This window comes from Lagopus leucura, unplaced genomic scaffold, assembly GCF_019238085.1.
Source record: "Lagopus leucura isolate 7727_CA_CO unplaced genomic scaffold, USGS_WTPT01 Super-Scaffold_1, whole genome shotgun sequence".
In the NCBI taxonomy this organism is placed as follows: domain Eukaryota; kingdom Metazoa; phylum Chordata; class Aves; order Galliformes; family Phasianidae; genus Lagopus; species Lagopus leucura.
Genome location: NW_024962250.1, coordinates 33,748,636 through 33,770,704, shown reverse-complemented (window position 1 = coordinate 33,770,704; position 22,069 = coordinate 33,748,636). Strand labels below are relative to the sequence as shown.

Below are 22,069 nucleotides of genomic sequence, written 5' to 3'. Positions count from 1 at the left end.
ACTGAAGAAAAACGTTAAAAAAATGTGCATTCCAAATTCTTATTTTCCTTTCAAATTCCTACAGGGATAGATTTTAAAATAAACTATTTTCCACGATTGTGACCTCAGTGTGAGAAAGGATGCTATTGTTTAAGGGCCATTAACGGGCTATAATGTTGCACCACGGTGGAACAAAAGGGTAGATTTGCACTTACAAAATAAATACAGAATTATTCCAATCTAGAACTCCCACCACTGCCCAGATTTTTCATTTTAGCAAAGTTCTGCAAACGAATATATGCCTAACTAAGAGAAGGAGTGTCTCACCTTTCAGGAAAGAATACTCTACTGAGGCATGGAGGTTTTGTTTTGTTTTTAACTCAAAAAGCAATTGATTTAATGCAGGTTCAAAATCTTTCTGGGACTGCTGTTAACGTGATAGCTATTGTGCCTCCTTCTAAGAGAATGCCTTGCTAATTTTTGTTCCTAGAAAAATAAATTTTATACAATCTAAACGTTTCCTCGCTGATCACATATGCTAAACACAATACACTAAGTCCCCGTGAGACTAGCTATTCTGTTGGAGTTTTATTGCAAATATACCACCTCTCTGCCTTTCCATCTGTTCATATTCACCTAAAAAGAATGGTAATATAACTGAGGAGTGCTTCTTAAACTACTGGATTCAATTTAAATTGGCAACACTCGTGAAAGACCCATCAATTTAATGGAAGTGGTACTAAACAAAAATTTAAAGACAAATTCACCTAAACCCATAGTTCTGTAAAACAATTTTTAAATGCTCAGAGCAGGAAAATCCTACTCCTCATCTTGAGCTCTGTATGAGTGCTGAGAATCATGCTAACCACCAGTATGAGATGAAATGAACCTTGAAGCAAGCATGAGCTGTGGAAGAAATCACACTCACCTCCACAATCATGTATTCTTTGGCAAGGTATGTATTAGTGTGCCCTAATATGCAGCAAGAAACATTTCCACCATCACTGAAGCTTATGCTTCTCCAGAAAAGCACACTTCATCTATTTATTTATAAGCCCTTATAAGAAATTAATTTTAAGTTTCAGAGCCCAGAAAGTTTAGATAAAAGATACTCTGAAAGGTTTTACTAATAGACTGTAGCCCATGAAAATAGTCTTTGAATGCTCTGATGTTACAGAAAATGTTTATCAGAAAGCAGATTATTTCCCTTCCTTCTAGAACCCAACCACTGCTACAACAGCGTAGCATCCCCACTTAGCTTACTAATCAAGTATTTGAGCATCATTTCATCCACTTCCAAACCTCCGTGGTGGCACTCACAGCAGCAGCAGTTATTCCTGGGAATATTCGCAGAAGCGCCACGTTCCTGTTCATATTGGTATGAACTCGAAATTTCTTTTTGGTATTGGCTCTCCATACTGTTTCCCAGTTTACTGCAAAAGAGAAGTGGCCTTTTCAGTATAATACTGAAGACATAACATTAAAGTACATTTGTAGCACCTCATACTTACAGTGGTATCTTCAAAACTATTTCTTATATAGGGGACTCATGAAAGACAATATATTTTTTAAAAGAGGAAATGAAGAGTCATTTAAGACAGCAGCCCTAGCAGCTGATCTAACACGCTTTACCTATTACATGCCACAAGATGTGTCTTTAAGGCCATTTCCAGGTCAAACTCAACTGTGTTATATTTTAGCTTTAACTCCAAAGTAGTGTAGACTCTGAGATAAATCAGTATCACTTGTCAATATTTCTAAGTTAGTGCCCTTCAAGGAGATATTTAAGTACACTTGTTTAAATTTAATAGCATTTTACAGCTAAGGCTTCCAAAATAGACATTTTAGTTCAATGACCACTCATCCGACTACAATGCCTTCAGAAGAAAAGTCTGCTAGCTGCAAAAGCCATTTGAGTACAAGTCCTGTTGGCATCAGCTCCCCAATTTCAGAGTGGTCAGGAAGTCTCAACTAACTCACTGATATATACTGACTTATCACACGTTGATCAGAACCTACTGTTATATAGCTGGACTGATATCAGCCTGGATTAAAGCTTAGAAAATAGACCTTCATTTTCTCAGACAAGAGATATGAGAAATGCATTTAGTGTTCCTGCTAATCACCTCCTGAGTTTATTATGTAGTTACTAATGATTAAATAAAATAGCAAGGATTCAATTAACTCCGATTACACATTTAGAGCTAGAAGCCAGCTGTTTAACTAATAGTTTGTTTGTGCTGTATTATTAGAAGCCAAGTCATGCATTATTGATTTCAAAATTTTACAACTTCAGTAGTGCAGACGGCTGCTACAAGCCTGCAAAGGAAGTTTAACAAACAGCCAGCAGCTCAGTGCATCATGCTTCAGTGGAAGCAGACCCTGCTGAATACCTGTTTCCTTACTGTGATCTAAGCTTTTTAGATTTTGGCAAAATCCCTGAGCAGCAATATAGATAAAAGGCCTGAATGCGCACTGAGCCACGATAAGGGTTACTCAGACTAATTACTGTTAACATCTCTTGCAATCAGCAGACAGCCGTTTGCAAGAGAATTCAAAGCACATTTAGAAGCCTGCACTGAAGCCTACTCTATTGCCCCATCACCAGAGATACTGAAAAGAACACTGTCCTTTCAGCCAGGACAGAAAAACAGCAGTCACCTGTAAGACTTTATGAGCCCTCCTCGAGGTGCCCATTAACAACTACAGCCTCTTTCTAAAAACAAACAAACAAACAAAAAAACCCACACAAAAAAGCAATCATACAAAGCAGCTGGCTTGGCATCATGTTTACCCTGCCTTCTGTACTTCAGTATATGTATCACTAGTGCTCCGGGAAGGGAGAATAGAAATATAGACAGTTTCCACAGCTCGTTTTTGAGAAGCTGGACAGTACGGTTCTGGAATTGCTTGGCTGGAGCTAGTAGTTGGCCCAGTAACTTTCTGGAATAAGTTAAGACACGTGGAGGAGATAAACGGGCAAGTGCATAGAATCATAGAATTCTGCCTGAGGTTCATAGAATAGGCTAATCACATTCACTCCTGAGCACTGTGCTTTAAGAAGCAGCCGTTAGCAATAAACTCAGTTGTTTCAACTTTCTAACAATCAGATTGATTATTTAAAAGCAGCTTTCTCTGTAAGAAGGGACAGCAGTAAAACTCCTAATGGTTTCATTATCCCCCATAAGCTGGGACTCCCTGCCAAAACTTCACAAATGCATGCTGCTACATTTGGCAATAGCTAGCATCCCTGATGTCTTCAACAAACTTGAGGAATGAATGGAGGAAACCAGCATGGCAAGTTTCCTAACTTCATAACACGCTGCCCAAAGTAGAAGACCAAGGAGAGAGATCAGAGGATAGGTTCAAAAGCCAGACTACACCAGGCCTATACCTGTACTCATGGGAGTACATTCTACCAAATAACACGTAGCCTTTAAGATTAATATAATGCAGTCAGATGCAGTAGAGTGATGCAATTCTAAACTATATTAAAAAAGGAATAGAGATTGTCTCTGAGTTAACATTCTCTTAGTCGTGAATCTCCTCAGTTTACATAATGTGCTCAGTACTGCAGACTCTACAGATGTCAGATTTCCATTAGACAAATGAGCTTAAAAAGCGGAACAAAAGGCAACAGTGATGCAAGAGCCACAAAACCACCCAGATTTCATAAAAGCTCAACTTCACCTCAGATTTATTCAGGACTGTTCTAAGTGAAGCTACACAGGGGAGGAAAAAAAGACACATTTAGAACACATCTTTTGCATTCTCCACATCAAAGATTATATCCCCCAAAAGGAAGAATATTTAGACAACATAATTAAGTTAAGCATCTTCATTGTACCGAATAAAGTAGCCATCCTGCAGCCAGTGGCAGCACTGTAGTGATTAAATAAAAGTAATAACAATCTTAGCAGTCACTAACAGTTCTTAAATAAAAAACCTCTTACAGGCGAAGTACAAAAAGCTCTATGTGTTGGTGTTCATAACAGTTTTTATCCCGGATAGGTGCGTAAGACTGACTAAGTAGGGATACAGACAATAGGCACAACAGAAGAAAGTAACCTGTCCTGACTTGGATGGGCTGTGCGTGTAAAAAGTTTAACTGGTATAGTCTGCTGTATTATGTAAATATGGATGCAATGCTGGGGAACAAACCTAAGTTAGCTACTGGTCTCGCACAACAGAGAGAACATTTTTAAAGCATAAAACAGAAAGGTAGCGGCTATTTCTATCCTGCACTGAGAATGGCTTTGGACAGAAAAGGTTGCATTATTCAAGGATGCTATATTCAAAGTATTAAAGGCCTTCTGTTTGTTTTTCCAAACAAAGCAAACACAAACAATACTCCGCTGCTCGCAATCCCTCTCTCCTTCCCAAACACTACAGCTTTTCAAATTACAGGCCAAAAAACAGATTTGAAAGAGAAGCATACACTTAAGTCACAAAGTGAACTAATAGGGGTTTGAAACCTGACTAGCTTTTGTTCCTCTTCTGAGCTCACTAGTGCAAGGATGGGAACAGAAGGTACCCAGCAGTCCATGAAGAGGCAACTTCTGTCAGAGGACTGCTAAGAAAAATCTCAGGCTTCCTTCACATCCTATGGTTGAACAGTGATGCAGAAGGAAACAACCAAAACCATTTTTCCTTCAAGAAAAAAAAAAACCCACAACTTTAGAGTCCTTATCTTATTCAGCATTACACGTACCCACACATGAGATAGGTCTAGTGTGGAAAAAAACCAGCAACAATAACCTATCTGAAAAACAAAATAAAAAAGAAGCAGCAGCTCCAAACAGTGAAGAAAGCAGAAAACCCCTTCTTTTAATAGTGCCTGTTCTACAGTGCAGGTTTCAACTTATAATGGGGGAGCAGTAACTCAGAGGGACTCTTCCCTTATGAGTGGTGACTGAACTCCAAGTTATGAAATCAAACAAGAAATGCAGCTTTTCTTGATTGCAGAGCTCCAGACAAACAGCAACGCTTTCTTCTCATCCCTCTCTGTAAGGCTACCAGTGAGCCATGCCATTATATAAGCTACGCCAGTGTTCATTAGAATTCATGGCCACAGCCAAGGGGTGGGGAACACAGGCCAACCTATGGGTGGAAATTCCTGATGGAGGCAAGCAAGCTTAGACCCCCTTTTTTGGCAGTTTATTATAAAACAATTGACACACACCTTTTGAAATGAATATTTAAATGGAAAGGTATAACTGCAAGCATTAACATGCCTACTTACAAGGGGGAAAAACACCAAAAGTACTTCAGTGAGCAGAGCTGGCGTTTGCCTTAATGCATAAATGACTTGGGCTTTTTACTATAAATAACCAGAACTGCCAACCAAGACAGACTTGGCCAGTGGCAAATAGCTTCTCTCTAATGAGACTGGTGGGTAGACGAGACTACAGGCCTTCCAACCTGCTGCTGCTGTACCACACCTGCACACACAGGCACAGACTCTTTTCATCCCCTACACAAGTTATGTTTCTAATCATACGGTCCTGCACATATGCACCACTCCCAGAAGTTACATGCATGCATGATGAAGAAAGTCCAGTCATGGTAACAAAGCAGGTTTCATATTTGCCTCATTAAGACAAGAGAGAACAGAGGACAGTATTCGGTTATGAAATATATTGAGACTCCTCATACATTTCATAAGAAACAGACCTCCTCATCTCTTTTTGTTTTCAAAGCATGAGAGAAATATGACAAGGTATTTCATTTCATAAGTTGCACACATTTAGAAATATTGGGTTTTGATTCTCTATTGTTCATTTCCAACAGTTTTCTTGCAAAAGCATTTCCCACCAACATGAGGCTTCCTATTCATCTCAGGAGTTTGCTCAAATTTTTCACTTCTGTCAAGAGTTTTGTGTGCTGGTTTGAAAGGAGGCTGCCACATCTTGAGGAGGCTGCCACACTTGTCAGTCTAAAATTCGGTAACAGAACTCTTAGGTCAAGAATCTGTCAGGTGATGGGAACAGAAATCTGGGAGTTTCACCTGAGGGGGAAGATGGGGAAAAATGGAGATTAAAAAAATGAAGAGAGCAGTAGTTAGAGCAGGGAGGGGAAACGAACTAAGCTTCTCCCTCTCCTCTCTGACTCTGTTGTCTTTACATGGTATGTCTAATCTTAAAACACATCTCCTCTCCTTGTTCCTGTGTACCAGCCCATGATCTCAAGCTCTTATCCCATCATGCTCCTCATTCCCTACATCTTGCCACCCATTCCCTCTCTGCTTCTCCAGAATTTTCATTCCCAGCTTTGTTACAAACTAGGAAGCCCCAGGAAGAGCACATGGCCTATTCCTTCTGGCGTTGTCAGGCTGCTCTACATAATGCTGAAGCAGCAAGAGTCAACCCAGTCTACAGGAAGATTAAGAGGTATTACACAAAGTGATCTAGAAAAAAAAAAAGAATTAAAAGACACTAGATTTGTTTGGTTTGTTTCTAAAAGCCCTGAGTGGTTCCTTGTCTCTGTGAAATATTCATACTAGGACTGTATGAGCAAACACAAGGGAGACAGCTATGTTTCAAACAATCACTTTGGACAAAATAAAGCAGCACTGGTAGATTGCCCATACTATACACTATGTTTTCCAGAATGAAACAATCCTTCAATTCTGACACCGTCATCCTGGATAAATGATGCTACCCTCACTGGGTAATCAACTGAAACAAATAAAAATAGAGCCTATCACACCATCAGTTTTTAACTCAGAAATCCTCACCGACCTCAATGGGGCATTCTACCGAAAAGATAATGGGACAAAACATGGGCCAAGCAAAGTACTTAGGAACTTTCATTTTTCTCCCCTAGATAAGGAATCACAAAACAGGTCATTTAAATCCAAAAGAAAGATGGCATGTGATTTGCAGCCTGATTTCATTATCGATCAGCCAGTAAACTGACTTTATTTATAACCTATCTGATGCACTCCATAAAAACCCAAGAAAGAAGACTTTCCTCAATTTCCTAAAACAATCAGCTGACAGCATTTCAGTGTTTGACGCAGCACAGTAAAACTACAGTGGCAAACTCTCTACCAGAGAGATGTCTTACAGATCACTACAGTATTTTACAGGTTTCCTTAGTTTATCTGGCCCTGCTATAAACATAGCCCTTTTGACCCTAGAATGTTTTAAAGTGACTGCCATGCATTTGGTTGAAGGGGTACATTTATTTTTCCAAATTACAGAATGCCCCTCTCTAGTAGCAGACACCATTCAGAACACCATGCTGCAAAATCTAGAGCTCCTAGCAAAAGAATTTGTGAACCTCCATCTACTTCTTATTTGTGGGAATAATGGAGACTGTCACCAAGGACTCTACCTTCTAAAATATATCCAAAAGCAGCTAGCACAACGTATTTTTGAAAAATGTCCTTTAGTTTGTTTTTTTGACAGCCCCTCATTTGGCAAGACTCTAAATGGGTTTCTTTTCTCTCCTTTCCAAAGAAACAGAACCAATGTTCAAGAACCAACACCAGAATGCTAACACCTTTACAAACAGGTAATGAAATCTTTCTGTAGTTTTTCTCCTCCTTTTCAAGCAGAGACATACAAATTACAAGGAGTCTTCATAAGTCAGGGAAAAAAAAAAAAAAAACTTCACACAAAGCATAATTTTCAGTTTGCCTGCAGTTTAGACAGGTTCTAAATATCCAGTAAAACATCTTACAAAATGTCATGCATCAAACAGACGATCTGTTGAAATGGCATGTACTCAATAATGACTCTTTTGCCTGATCTCAGAGCCCAGCACAGTCATTAATGAGAGTAAACTCTTTGTTCTTTCAATCCTCACTCACTCATTTTTATCTTCAGAGCAAGCATTTTCATGACACAAGGGAAAAATTCCCTTTGGTTAGTCTACATCTTGAGTCAAAGTCTGTCCAGCTCACATCTATATTCAAGAGATAAATACAGTTGAGTTCACAAATTCTCAGTCCTACTAATATTTGAAGTTTCAGAGCATATAAAGTGGAGTCAAAACACAGTGCTTTCAAACATATTTGAGTTTTAAAACAGCATTTCAACTACATAGGCACAGATTCTTTTCAGCTACAGCTCTATTACATGTGGCATAAATTACAAGGCTTAAGAGAGGATGTTGCTTACTTGTAATATCAACCTCAGCATTTGCAAGTGGAGGCAGGTTAGGTGAGGAAAAGGCATTGAAACTCCCAGCATCCACCTTAGTCACCCTATTTCCCCTGTACAGTTTATTATAAAAATACAGGCACACCTGCAAAACAAGTAAAGAAACAGGTCTATGAATAAGCCAGTAATTAAAAGATTCAGTAGATAAATACTATAGTCTGTCCTTTATAAAGTGTTTTCTAAATCTTTAAAACTACTCAGAGGCCAGTAGATGTTTACAACTCCTACCCTTTAAAAAAGAGTTGGCACATCTGTTGCACGTTGGTTTAAGAATTTAAGAAGAAGAAAATAGGTTAAGAGCTAACTAGTTTCATAATCCTCTTATGAAGTAGAGTCTAGGAGACAGCAAATTTGCCTGAGTCCAGAGGTAGAGGAAAGGAACAGTGTAGACAATTTGTGCACACTTACATCTAAATTCAGAGTCCCAAATCTTAACAAAAGGCCTAGTAGAAATGAAGGATAACTTTCAAAAATATAAATAATATTGGTTTCTTTTCAAGCCCCTAAAAGTAAGTCAATTGGAATTTGAACAAAAACAGATACCTCAAAGTTGCTGTTAGTTATGAAGATCTTGGCCTTGCTGTAATATCCTGTAAAGACTGGTAAGCATGGCAGAAGTTAAATAAGGAATAGCCTGATCAGATTTCTCTCAGATTTTTGGCTTGCATAGCATCATTGTCTTTAAAAGCAGGGTGCTGAGACCATGGAGATGCTCCCATGTTTATTATGTGTATCATCCTTGACACTTCAGTCTTCAGGTACTAGAGTTAGAAGATATTGCTATCAGTTCTAGCGCAACTCAAGAACTTCAAAGTAACTTTCAGTTCAAAAACTGACTTAGAAATGCTTCAGATCCCACGCATTTGTAAGGGAATCTCTGATTTCAAGTCTGCTGCAAGCTAAAATTCAGACTAGATAGTGTTTATAGATTGCACACAGGCAAAATGAGGCATTAATCCTGAGAAAACAGTGTGTGCTTTGCCATGCAAGGGGCTGTTACCTCAGCAGAATCTTTTTTTTTTCCTTCCCCTTTCAAGTGCAAATCCTACCAGATATTTTGAGTATTTAAGTATGAGTTCCTAACTAGAGGGAGAAGAGCAGCTGTCAAGATGGTCTTCACAGGCAAACAGACCTCGGGAATCACGAACTGCCCAGCAAAAAGCAGTGCCCCCAGAAGGTTGGCTCGGCCGTCATTCTGCAACTCGTATATAGGCACCTGAAGAGTAGAGAATGAAATTAAACCCCATCCCTTTCATAAAGCCTAGACAGCAGGAAAAAAAAAGAATCCAACTTATGTAATAGAGATACAAGAATAATTCATACAACAATGATTTATGACAAGTTTACTTCTTCATCCAAACTATTTTAAACTACAGCAGAAGGTGGGGTTTCCCCTCTGCTTATCCTGCTTCTATAATGCAAGTGCTTAAAGATAATGTAGAGATGATTCTAGTATGATTAAGCAATTGTTTTTAGAAGGAAAAATATCAAGAATATAAAGCAAGCAAGCTCAGTTTACGTGACTGAACATGGGAGAAGTGCTAGTACAGAAACAAGTCTCAGTTCATACAGAACTGCCTCTATGGCTTCAGAACAGCTCTCTTGCACCATCTTTCCTCATAGTAGTATACAAGACCTGAGCCAGCAGGTTGTGACTGACGGAAATGAACAAGATTAAAAGCAGAAATCTGGTCTGCTGAATGACAGGGATGACCTCCATGCCTTTGCAGATTGTGTCTTTATTAACAAAGAGTCAGAGCTTCTTTCAGCAAAAAAAAAAAAAAAAAGTCACATGCTCTATTGCTAGATCATGCCAGGCAGCTCCCCAAATAATTAAGCAAAAAAAATAGTAAAACCTTGAATATGATGTACCACAACTGGACTGTTCCACGTCAAGTCACTAAGTGGCAGCCTACTCCTTCCTAGACTTTTGTATTTTGACTTCAAATAGACCACAAGTAAAAGGGAAGTTACAAGATGCTGGAGAAGGGTTTTACAGTGCTATGTTTCATCTCTCTTCTGTGACTAGATTAGAGCTGTATTTTACACTCAAGCAAGCTATTCTAGTAAGACAACCCCTCCTCCTCTGACAATATGCAAAGGTCTGATCTCCAGCTAAGAGAATGAAAATTAATAAATCTTGTCTTTAGAGGAAAAGACAGACTGTGTGAGATGCTTCGTGGAACAAAATGATAAAAAATGCATACAATGCTGAGAGACTGTAAAAAATGAGAAATAACGCAACAATGAGTAACATAAGATGGGCTAAGAAACGATGAAGTAAAAAGTAATAAGCTTCAGGGCTTTAAAACAAACAACAAAAAAAAAGACAGCTAACAACCAGCAGCCACCTGAGGCTGGAAGAATGCCTCTCATATAAACAGATTATTACACAATGGCCAATGACAGGCTCTTATATCTTTCTCTGAAGCATCTGGCTCCGACCATAATGAACTACTGGTCTGATGTGGTATGGAGTTGTAAAGTCACTAATGATAAAATTATGGGGCAGATCCTCAGCTGGTAAGCCTGTCAATTCTCAATGATTTCTAACAGCACTGTGAGCATCACCCTGGCGAGAGGCCTGTCCTGCACTACTAAAAGTCATAATGACAGTCAAGATTCGATGTAGCTTTGCATACAAAAACAGAAAATGAAGTTTTATTTCAAATAAAGCCCATTACCTGCGATCCTGTCAGAACAACAGTTTTACCCAGGTTCTCACACATGAAGGATAAGGCTGAAGCTGTGTATGCCATTGTGTCAGTGCCATGGAGGATCACAAAGCCATCATACTTTTCATAGTGCTCCTGGAGACGGAGAGACATTTTTCATGCTGTTAGAACAATGCACTGGCATCAAAGCGACGGATGGACTGCACGACTTTCACTGATGCAAGCAACAGTGTGATACTTTAAAGGGTACCACATGGGTAATTCCTCCTCAAATATCCACATTTTGAGTTTAAACATAATTAAGGGTTAATAGGACAATAAACACTACAGCTGTAATTCTAATTAAGGAACAGTCAAAGAGATTTTTCTATGTATACATATTAATGCAGCATTTTTAAACCAGAAGACTGCTAATTAAGAAAAGCTTAGCAATGGCTCGAAACAGGAATGTTAACATATGCAAATCGGTCGCATGGTCTGATTTCTTGTTGCTGCTTTCACTGAGGGGATTACATCATTTACAGGAACAGAAGAGGCAAATCGAGGCTACCATGATGTACATATAGAAAAAAACAGCCCGTGTAATCCGGTTGGCAGCCAGGCAGATTGCCAGTGTAAGAGTGCCCTCTTCTGTTTCAACGTCATCACTTCTCAAGCAGTACTCCACTCCTGCAGCTCCCGAGCTGAAGAGGGCGTTTCTGTTTGACGGTAAGGTACACGTGCTTGCCTTAGAACCAGGCACGAACAGATGCAAAAAAATAAGTCATTTTATAATGACTTTATGAAGTCGGAGTGCATTAAAAAGAGTGTGGCCAGCACGGTGAGGGAGGTGATCTGCCCCTCTGCTCTGTCCTGGCGAGGTCACATCTGGAGTATTGTGGCACTGCTGGGCTCCTCAGTTCCAGAAAGACAGGGAACTTGTAGTGAGTCCAGCAGGGGCCATAAGGATGGCTGGGGCCTGGAGCATCTCCTGTGTGAGGGCAGGCTGAGAGCCCTGGGACTGTTCAGCCTGGAGGAGAGAAGGCTCAGAGGGGATCTTATCAATGCTTATAAATAACGAATGGCAGTCAAGTGGATGGGGCCAGGCTCTTCTGGGTGATGCTCAGTGACAGGACAAGGAGCAACGGACTCAAACTGAAAAACACAGGAAGTTCCATATGAACATGAGAAAAACTTCTTTACTGTGTAGGTGACGAAGCACTGGAACAGACTGCCCAGAGAGTGGTGGTGTCTACTTCTCTGGAGATACTCAAAATCCACCTGGATGCTTTCCTGCCCAACTGTAGGGAACTCCTTTAGCAGAGGGTTGGACTGGATGATCTCCAGAGGTCCCTTCCAGCCTCTACAATTCTGTGATTCTGTGATGCAATCTACATACAGTTCTACACAGGAAGTTTTTAATGCAAAGCCATTAATTACTCTTCGTCCTGATGGAATAAAATCATCAGCTGGCTTTCAGAGGAGAAAGGAATTGGTTCCTCTATTTTAAGAGCAATGCACGTGGTAAACACTTTAGTCAAAGGAACTGATGTCTCTAATGTAATTTGGTTTACATGGACATGATTATACAGCAGTCTGAGCAAATACAAAAAGTTCCAGTGGGAATTTTTTTTATTTTGCATAGAATTAAATCAGATTCCTTATGAAGTAGATTTCTTATACTACAATGGGTACACACACTTGGCATCTCCTGTTATTATGGTCAGCTCCTAATCCACCCATACATTTCTGTTTGTCCTTTACTATTTCCTCACCAATACTCATCCCTTCATGTTGCTATCTACTGAAAGTTTCAGTGGAGTTCTGTTTATTTCTCAATGGTTAGCCCACAGAACAACCAACTCTGCAAGATTTTTCTGCAGGCCAGGAACTGGGATGCATAAAGCGTGCTGCTGTGTTCATTAATGCTGAATCAACATAAGTGAATTCCAAGGGCTAAAATCACAGAAATAGCTGCCTGTCCTATCTAATTCAGTCTGTACACTTCTCTAATACTGTCAGCCTTGTGAATCTTATTAAATGATAAAGAACACAGCTTGTCTTAACCTTCACCATACAAAAGATCAGCCTGTTCACTAAGGAAAAATCCCAAAGAAATGACTTAGAGTGTTCCATTCTGAGAAGTCTCCAACGTGTTACAGCTGCACCAAGGAAGCACTGAGGATGAACACAACGTGGCAGTGTCTAGCCACAAGCTGGATAGCTGAGGAATTTTTTTTCCTTCTCAGCACTTTTCACTTGGATTGCATGTACTGGATTTAAAGAAGCCGTATTCTGCACACATTTTTTGAGAAGCTGTAAAAAAACTGATGTCCCATTAAGGAAGAAAGGTAAATTCTCTCCTGTTCAACATGGCATTGCCTTCTTTAAGATACCCTACTCTCAGCCCTGGGCTTTTCCCAGCTGCATCCCTGTTCCATACCCTCTCCATCTCTTCTCTGAACCGTCAAGATGCATTCCATAAGTGAAGCATCTCCCTTACTTTGATGGTTTCAGGATTAGAGGATCTAAAGGCCAAAGACTGTTACATAACCTTCAGTAGCATTCCCAGTATTATTATACCCTTAGTGAAAACAGGTACAGCCTGGTGGAAGGAGACCTACAACACAAAGACACCACTGCAGAATGAGGAGGAGTGGAAGAGCAGAGTCTTTGTAGGCCCACTTAGGTTACTTACTGCTAACAGCTACATATGAATTCCTGGTATGAAGTATTTGAAATGTTTCATATTTCTGCTTTCTTTAAAGCACCTAGTTAAGAAATGGGAACAGAAGCAGAGAAATGCTCTTAATCTAGAGAAGTATATAATGAGTTTATCTGTCTATACAAAAATATTTAGGGCTTTGATCATTTCCCAGTGTGTGAAAGCCAACCTTGGTAATGCTTTTTCTCCTGGTTGCAAAACCAAAGCTAGTCAGGACAGTGTCTGAGTAAGAAAGGCATATGAAATTATTTCCTACACTGAGAGCTAACCATTCATCTAGCAGAACATTCAAATGCTGTATAACTATACAACCTTCTGCTAAGTTACCTGCACCTAAGGATTTTACTTGACACTTTTCTTTTTACTTGACACTTGACACAGTGAATCGAAGCCAACATTTTATAACATATTAATCTATATATTACATATCTTATTCAATCACAGCTGCAATTTTTCTTTTCATTTTACAGAATTATGGCTTGTCACAGGAAGAGCTACGTAACAAATGAGTCTGCAGCCTTTTCAAAATGCACGCTTTGCAAGCACAGTACTTCTTGCTTTACAGTTAACTAAGAAACAGGGATGACATTAAAACTTTAATTATAGGAGTTCCACATTGTTATACCTTGCTAAGTGTACTAAACACAGTGCTAGTTTTGTTTTAGCAGCAAATGAAGTTTTATCCCACACCACCATACCTCAAGTTTCTTTGCAATTTTGGCCCAGTCCTCCGGTGTCATGTTTGAAGAATCAAGTAGTGGTGACAGCTCCAGGATTGTGTAGAAAATTCTTTTGTTTTGCTTAGAGACACTAAAAAGAAAGATAATTCAGGGGAAAAAATCACTACTAGAACTAACAGCAGCTCATAGCCTCTCATTTTTTTCACTAAAGCAGTAACTTCTCCCTGTATCTGCAAGTCTGTAGCCAAGGAAATGGTCTTACATTTGAAACATTAAGTTCCAAGTGTAGAAACTCATGACTTGATGTGGTTTGAAGTACAAACACTTCAACTTACTAAACTTAGAATTTGGGAGGTGGGGAGAAGTTGGCAGAAACAAAGGCAGGTAAGAATAATGCAGAGTCACTTTGTTTAAGTTTGGAATTGAGTTCTAACGTAAGTTCATATCTAGCCTTATGGTTTCAAAAATGCTTCCTAAGCTATTGAGAGGAATCTCAATAAAGCTCCCAAGATACACAGAGGATTCACAGATGAGTTTCAACAACTGCTTAATGCTGTGATAGCTACAAATTCCTTGCAACGAAGGGAGTCTTCTCTTCAGAGTCTTAGGACTGCCCTTTATTTCTATACCTTTTACAAAGCTTACTTCCCTTGGTTTCTCTGACTTCAGATTTCAGAAAATGTTTCCTTTTTTTTATCTAATACCATCAAGTAAACTGTTGCCAAATGACCCACAGTTTCCTAGTGTTAGGTTACCTTCCTCAAGTCCTGGCCTACCGGGCCTGTTAACATCTGACACCGTTGGTACCGGACATCTCTTGTGAATGATGTGGACTTTTAAGCACGAAATAATATCAAAGATCTTAAAATACTGGCATAGTTGGAAACAGTGGCCCCACCGGTAATCAGTCATTGGCTACTGCACAAGTGCAGCCTCGATAACTGAGAAGAGTCTTCTCGCAGTGCAAGGCAGATGAGACAAAGCAACTGTGCAAGTATAAAAAAAAGTCAAGTACTTGTGGGGCTGAGGAATGCAATGCTTTCAAACTTCACATAGCATGAAGCCCAGCAGAAGACGACCAGAAAAAAGAGCTATCTAGAAGTGCAAAATTCCAAATTTAGAGGGGAATTTTTTTCTGTGATTCTGTGAATTTTCAGTGTCTAAGGAGAAAATGACTGTGTAATCCCAGTGGGATTGTTATAGCTGTCTGCTCTCCCTGCCTCCAAAGACCATCCATCTCCCTTTCTTCATCTGAAATCTGACTCTTCCAAGAGCTCTGAATTGCCAGCTACACAGGCTACAAACAGAGCAGGTGTTCTACCCCCATGAAACTTCCCTTTTCTCCACCTTCTTTAACCCATCAATATAGCCAAGTGCATATAAATTGAGCTTTTCTACTTACAAGGTTCGGGGTAAAAAAAAGAACACCACTGCAACTATTTTCTGCTACCTTCTTGAAGCTTGGAAAATAATAGAATATCCACCATTTTCACACGTTCTTATGTTAGCATTTTAAAGGAAATTTTCAAGCTAGGAATGAGAAAGACCACAACTCATGTCACTAAAACACACAGACATACTGTCTGCTACAGGGTTAAAATGACAAGAAAAAAAGCATTTAAAAAACCCTGAGAAACAGATATATACTTAACAGTCAGAATATGTTTGTCTTTAGAAATGTGATGACAAACAAGCAGCTAACATATCAGGACTACTAGCAGGCCAGCTCAGCCCTTTCTACTTTCCCTTCCAAGCGAAGCCATCCAGGAGCACGGCCAACAGCATCACCTTCAGAGCATTCTCAATGTTACTCCACTGCCTGATGACGATGCAAAGTTTTGTTTAACTGTGACTGATGCTTCTACGTTTATTTCCTATGAGTGTAAGACAGTCAAAGGCCATGATACTCCACAACATATGGATGTGCTTAGAGCACAGAGTTCATTGCCTTCCCTCAGCATCTGCAAGTGCTGTTTTTTCCCTACTTGCTATTCTTGCTTATAACAACATAAAATATGCAATAAAAAATAAATCACCTAACAAAATCTGAGCAACCACTCCCCATACGAAGCCTGTGTGAGCGCTGCTTACAATAGAGAAAGTACTTAATCAACATGGGGTTATCACTCAAAAACAACTGACTTACTGTAATTAAGTTCTCATACGAAAAATTGCTTTATTGACGTGCTGCCTAAGAGCAACTTTGTAAGACAGCGGAAAATTTGTGAAAAGAGCTTCTCAAGGAAGTGCTGCTTAAATAACACACAGCATATCACAACCAAGAGCAGCCTACTCTACTGCTTTTGACTCCTCTCTCCAAGAAGGATGATCATTGGTTGGTATCTTTGTTGTTACGTCACAGTTACAACACGGTTTCACAAAGTTCACAAAATACTCCCATTTTCTTCCTTCAGAAAGCTGCATTATTTCTCAGCTGCCTAGTTAAAATATCACTCAGCCAGCACAAAAGAGAAAGTGGCAGATTGCCACGACTGACCTCCACAAATGGCACACAGCAGTGCCAGAAAAAAGAGGACAGGACTGTTTTTTAAACTTCAGTTCTTGATCTGAATTGGCTGTTTCAAGGTTTTCTGCACTTCGTGGAAAACATACACCAAAAGAAGTATATTTGGGAGTCCAATGTGCATATCAGTGCAGTTACATTTTAAATCCCCTGAAGTATTTAAAAGCTATTCAGTTATAACAGTACCAGAACAAATCTCAAATTTTCCTGTTATAGTCATTGGATTTAACATAAATTGTATGTTCACAACCATATTAATCAGCTGGGAGTTCATTATTTTCCCTTCATTCATCTTCCTGCTGTCTGCCTTCTAAGAAGTTACTTTTAACACAGAGACCTTAGTACAAAATAGAAAGAAATTAATAAACCTTACAATTTGTTATTATGCTCTGATTTTTTCCATAAAGTTTAAGGAATATCCATTTGCACTCTTATAACAAAACAGCAACAGTCCCATTTATTCTTGAGTGATTGTAAAATCACCCTTTGTGCCAAGTTAACGTGTTTACAGAAGCAGTCATTCATCACAGCTGTGGAATATCTCAAATTAGCATACTGCCCCCCAAATAAAACCTAAAAGCTTACTAATCATTGCCCAAGAGTTAAGAAGTAATGCAGATTAATTGTAAGCCCATCAGCTATTATCATAATGTTGCATAAATCTGGGAAAGACAATCAGCTTTTGGGTTTTAAAAAAATACAACAGAAGGCCTGCAGAATTAAAGCATGAGGCCTATTCATGGATGCATTAATTAGATGCTACTTTATCAGGCATGCCAAAGATAATACACACAGAGCTGTATCTGCAGCTTTCCCAGCTATTTGGGAATATTTGTATGCTTACATAGTAGCCCATTAATATAAAAACCCAGAAAAAATGTAGGACTTAAGCTGTCCGGAATGTCTGCTCGTTGACAAATTTATGGGTAATTTCTCAAGCAGTTTTATGACACTTCATATTTCGCATAGTACCAGGCACCCTGGGCTTTTTCCTTTTACAATCATGGAATCACAGAATCATCAAGGTTGGAAGAGTCCCCTAAGACCACCTAGTCCAACCATCAACCCGCTCCCACCACCCACTTTTAAGTCAATATAAACATTTTTGCTGATTTCATAGCAGAATCCCCATATTAATTGTTTGCAGGGACAATTATTTTAAAATCTACACAATTCCCTCTCCCCAGGGAAGAAATACTTACGGGAGCACCAATGTAGCATCCGGAAATTCATGGAGGTTGCACAGTTTTGTTTCCTGGGCATATGCATCATCATGCAGCATTGGCATCGTCTTCAAGCTGCTTACTAATTTATTGGCCTCAGGAGCAAGTCCTGGAAAAAAAAAAGAAAAAAAAAAAGAATAAATGAAGTAAATAAAGGATGGAAGGTAGTGAGTAGCACCAAAAGGGGGGAAGAAATCAGTTTATCCAGCTTGTGGCCTGTCCTACGTGAAACATTAACAGTCTGCTGCCAGCTCAGAACGTGAAAACAACGTAATCAATAACTCTCTGTGCAGCTACTCTTTTCCAGGCTTTAAATAAATAAATAAATCCTTTATTTGGCAGAAATAAGGTTATAAATCCCCTGCGTATCAAGTGTTTATGTTTTACCTAAATTGTTGTCTGTGTGCTAATACGGATAGCAAAAAGCTACCATTCTCTTCAGCATTTTCCACAGCTACCCTCTAGCCAGTGGCAGGATATTTACCGAACATGGATGTTGTTTTGCACTACAGAGCTGTGATATTTCTGCCTAAGCTCCTTAGCTGACATCCTACAGATGTACTGGCACAGACAGCAAGGTGCCAGTATGGCTGTATAGAAAAGCGGTGCGTTAGGTCTCACTGTCAGCAGCAACAGCATTTGCACAAAGGGGAAAAAAAGGGAAAGCCTGAACAAATCCCACACTAGGTATTGAGCATAGGCAGACACGGAAAAAGATCTCTGTTTATAAAGACAGAAATAGCAGCTTGCCAGGTGAGTCCTAAATACTGAGTTCCCCATCTCCCTGAAACATGAGCTTTCCACCAGCAGGTTGAGGACTGAACACCTTAACACAGTGGAGGTACGTGAGGACTAGATGACCTTTGAGGCCTTTTCCAACTTTAATGATTCTACGGAAGTGTGGATGCATCCTAAGCTCTGTTCACCCTCTCCTTGCCCTGGACATCCTCCTTTCTGTGGAAGCGATCTTGAAGATAGCTGAGGCCCACACCAGCCCAAGCCTATGAATGGTGTGCTGCACCTGCAGGCATTCTGAGGGCAACCAGGTATTTCAAAAGGAATCCAAATGCTACTCTCTACTAGATAAAAAGGCGCCTTCAATGTTTAATGCTACATTTGGTTTGACAGAGCTGAGTTCCACTGTAAACTCAGCCTGCAGCTGCTCTGATAGTGGTAGGATGAAGGTTGTCTGCATTTGGCTGCTGAAACAAGCTGAGGAAGATGGTCTGAATTTAGCAAGGTGGAACATTATATATTTTATTAACTCCTATATCTTTAAGTGCCAGCAGCACATTAGGAGTTTCTGGATCAGCAGTATTCCAATTAGATTACAACAATTCCAGTTATAAAATTATACTGCAGTATTCAAGCAGAGGCACTTCTTTCTGAACTCCAAGATTCTACTGGTACTGCTGTCCAGATCTGCGCAGTCTCACCTGCTCTGACAGCGAAGAAATTCTCAAACCTCATAATTCAACTTCTGCCAGTTCCAGCCAGTCACAGTTTGAGGCTAAATGATCAGAGAATCATCCCACCTGGTTCAACTTCCCTCCAAGGAACGAGGACATCTACAGCTAGAATACTCTCCCACTTCCCAGCTCTTCAGTTTGCCTGAACACCATTTGCACACAAGTTCACATCTTTTTTATTATTTCATCTTCAAACAAGTTTAAAATATTCCAAAGTACAGAGAAACAGTAATAGCATTAGCTGAAGTGCATGCAGCCTGCTTTACTTTCCAAACTGATGGAAAACCCTTAAGAATGCCCTAATCTCTTTGCTGGCTTGCCCTAAATGAAGTACGAGGCCTTTTCATAGCCAGCTTTCTTGCAGGATGGCAACAGCATTTGAATGGCTTTGCTTGGATTCCTACTGGAACATTTTGTTTTACAAAATATACTCAACGTGCTTCCAGCTTTGGATGTTTTGTTGCTTCAGTTACAACCCCTGCTTATTCCTATTAAAGCTGTCCCTAGCTTACTCACAAATGGCCACTGCACTTGGATATAGAGTCATCCTGGCTCTGAAGCTCCACACAGCAGCACAGCGTTTTTTTGTTTTCCCTTGTTCACCTTACTCTAAATACTGGCAATGGATTAGAGAGCTTATTTCTCCTATTTGTTCTAAGAGCGGGAGAGCTGACGAACGATAATATTGTTACATCTCTTCCCAATGAATGTTCCTCATCTCTGGCTTACAAATCCGATGGGATTTCCTGTGCCTGCTTGACTGTGATCAAACCTTCAGAGATTCTGCAGACACACCAAAGACATCTGGCTCACAACCAACGCCATCCCCTGCACGCACCCACATTTGGCAGTACTGTCTGCTCCACTGCTTCAAGGAGCCACGCAGGGGAACTCAAACACGACAGTTTTAAGAACACTTCTACTTTATTATGCACGGAAAATATCTTCTGTGAGCCAAACTCATTAACCGAGCATTTGTAGCAGCTTCCACCCCTGCAGAGAAGAGGCAAGTCATGCAACTCCTCCAAACGCCTCTCATCAGCTGCTGACCTGTTCCTCTGCAGCTGGGCAACCCCATGGTGAGAAGAACAAGGATGATTCTGTCTCACCTGGAGCCGAGGTCTCTGTTTCGCTCCAGTACTAAAGCTAATATAGCAACAGCTACTTATCAGTCTCGTTAACCTATAGCCTGTGTTGGAGAGAAGGGGGAGCTGAAAGACTCCAATTCAGCTGTGTCTTGGAGGCTTCTGACACCCAAAGAACCCACCATAGGAGTTGAGTCCTATTTGGACCACAGCAGTCAGACCTTCAGCAGTCTACTACAACTAGAAAAGACAGAAAATTAACCATGTTACCCAGAAAGACTATTCCAAGTAATCCTTCTAAGGGGATTTAGCTTAGCCCCACTTGTGTTTGTTAGGTAGGATTTCTTTTCTCATTTTTTGAGGTAAAAGCTATGAAAGAGAGCAGTACTCAAGGCTGAGGAAAAGATCTTCCTGAAAGCACAATCCAGGAGGAACAGGGCTTGACGTGGGGATCAGTGTTACAATAACCTCACTGCACAGAGCAGCAGGATTATCCTTCTGAACTGAGTTCCTGATAAGCCAAAAGAGGTGGGAGGAATGAAGTAGGAGGAAGCAAAAGGAAGAAATCTAAAACATGCATTGAGATGGCTTATTTGAATGTAAAGCAGGAATGCTGGGAGAGGCTGCAAGTGACTTTGGTTGTCACTTCACTGTGTGAACAGAGAGCACCCATCCTCTGAAAAGGCCTCCCTCAGGGCTAAGCTCCAGGGCCACAGGGAGTTCAAGAGGTCTGAGAGGTGCTGAGGTTGCCACATGCGCACAGATCAACTGCAAAGCACCTGCAGTGGGCTTACCATCTTACCAGCAGACCAGGCAGCAATCAACAATCATCCATACATGCACAACGAGCCCAGGGAACGTGACTGTAACCTGCACTGCACATGGAGGCAGCTCTACATTGGCCTGATGTGTTTTGCAGAGAGTAAGCTCCTCCTGTCAGCATTTACAAATGATACCATCTTTTCTAGTAAGAGGAAAGGCCATAAAAGAGCAGCCTATATGGGAATTAGGTGGGAGCCTTGCTTGAACCCTTCAATTGCTGCTGTAAAGTTTCATGCTGCTCAAGGAACTCACTGCTGTTTACTTTGCTTGAAATAAAACACAGCTTGAGCTATGGTTCTAAGCAGGTGTTTTCTAGGTATTGATTAATAAAAGAAACAAGCATATTGTGGAGGATTTTTTTTTTTCCCAACCTTTTAAGCATGCTGCTTTTCTCATGCCCTTTCACCAGCTTCAGTTTAAACACGATGGACTGGCAAATATTCTTAAAGAGGCACTCCAGCTGCTCTGCTGCTGGATCTGTGCAGAAGAAGCAGGAGGAACCCTCAGCGGGATGCAGCACATCGGCAGCATCGGATCAGAACTGTCAGATTGTTTGCATGTGCTGTAATGATTGACACATGTTGGGCAACAGAAATAAAGCACACGATCCAAAGAGGCTATGGAGTTCATTCATAAAAGAATGGAGACTTTTTTTTTAAGGTGTTTGGGAAACTGAGCCAGCAGAAATAGGAAATGATGTTAGCAGCAGTGCAAATAGAGGAAAGTGACCACGTGTCACT

The 22,069-nt window shown here is 40.2% G+C and overlaps 1 protein-coding gene across 1 annotated transcript in view; it reads right to left on the bottom strand.

Moving 5' to 3' along the window:
• ASPG (asparaginase) overlaps positions 1-22,069 on the bottom strand; it is a 72,294-nt gene that overhangs the window by 49,279 nt on the left and 946 nt on the right. The window contains exons 2-7 of the mRNA XM_042869541.1: positions 17,933-18,062; positions 14,225-14,336; positions 10,832-10,957; positions 9,280-9,363; positions 8,106-8,232; positions 1,300-1,412 (exon numbers count right to left, since the gene is read on the bottom strand). Of these exons, the coding sequence (XP_042725475.1) occupies positions 1,300-1,412; positions 8,106-8,232; positions 9,280-9,363; positions 10,832-10,957; positions 14,225-14,336; positions 17,933-18,062 (692 nt within the window). The remainder of the gene's footprint in view (positions 1-1,299; positions 1,413-8,105; positions 8,233-9,279; positions 9,364-10,831; positions 10,958-14,224; positions 14,337-17,932; positions 18,063-22,069) is intronic.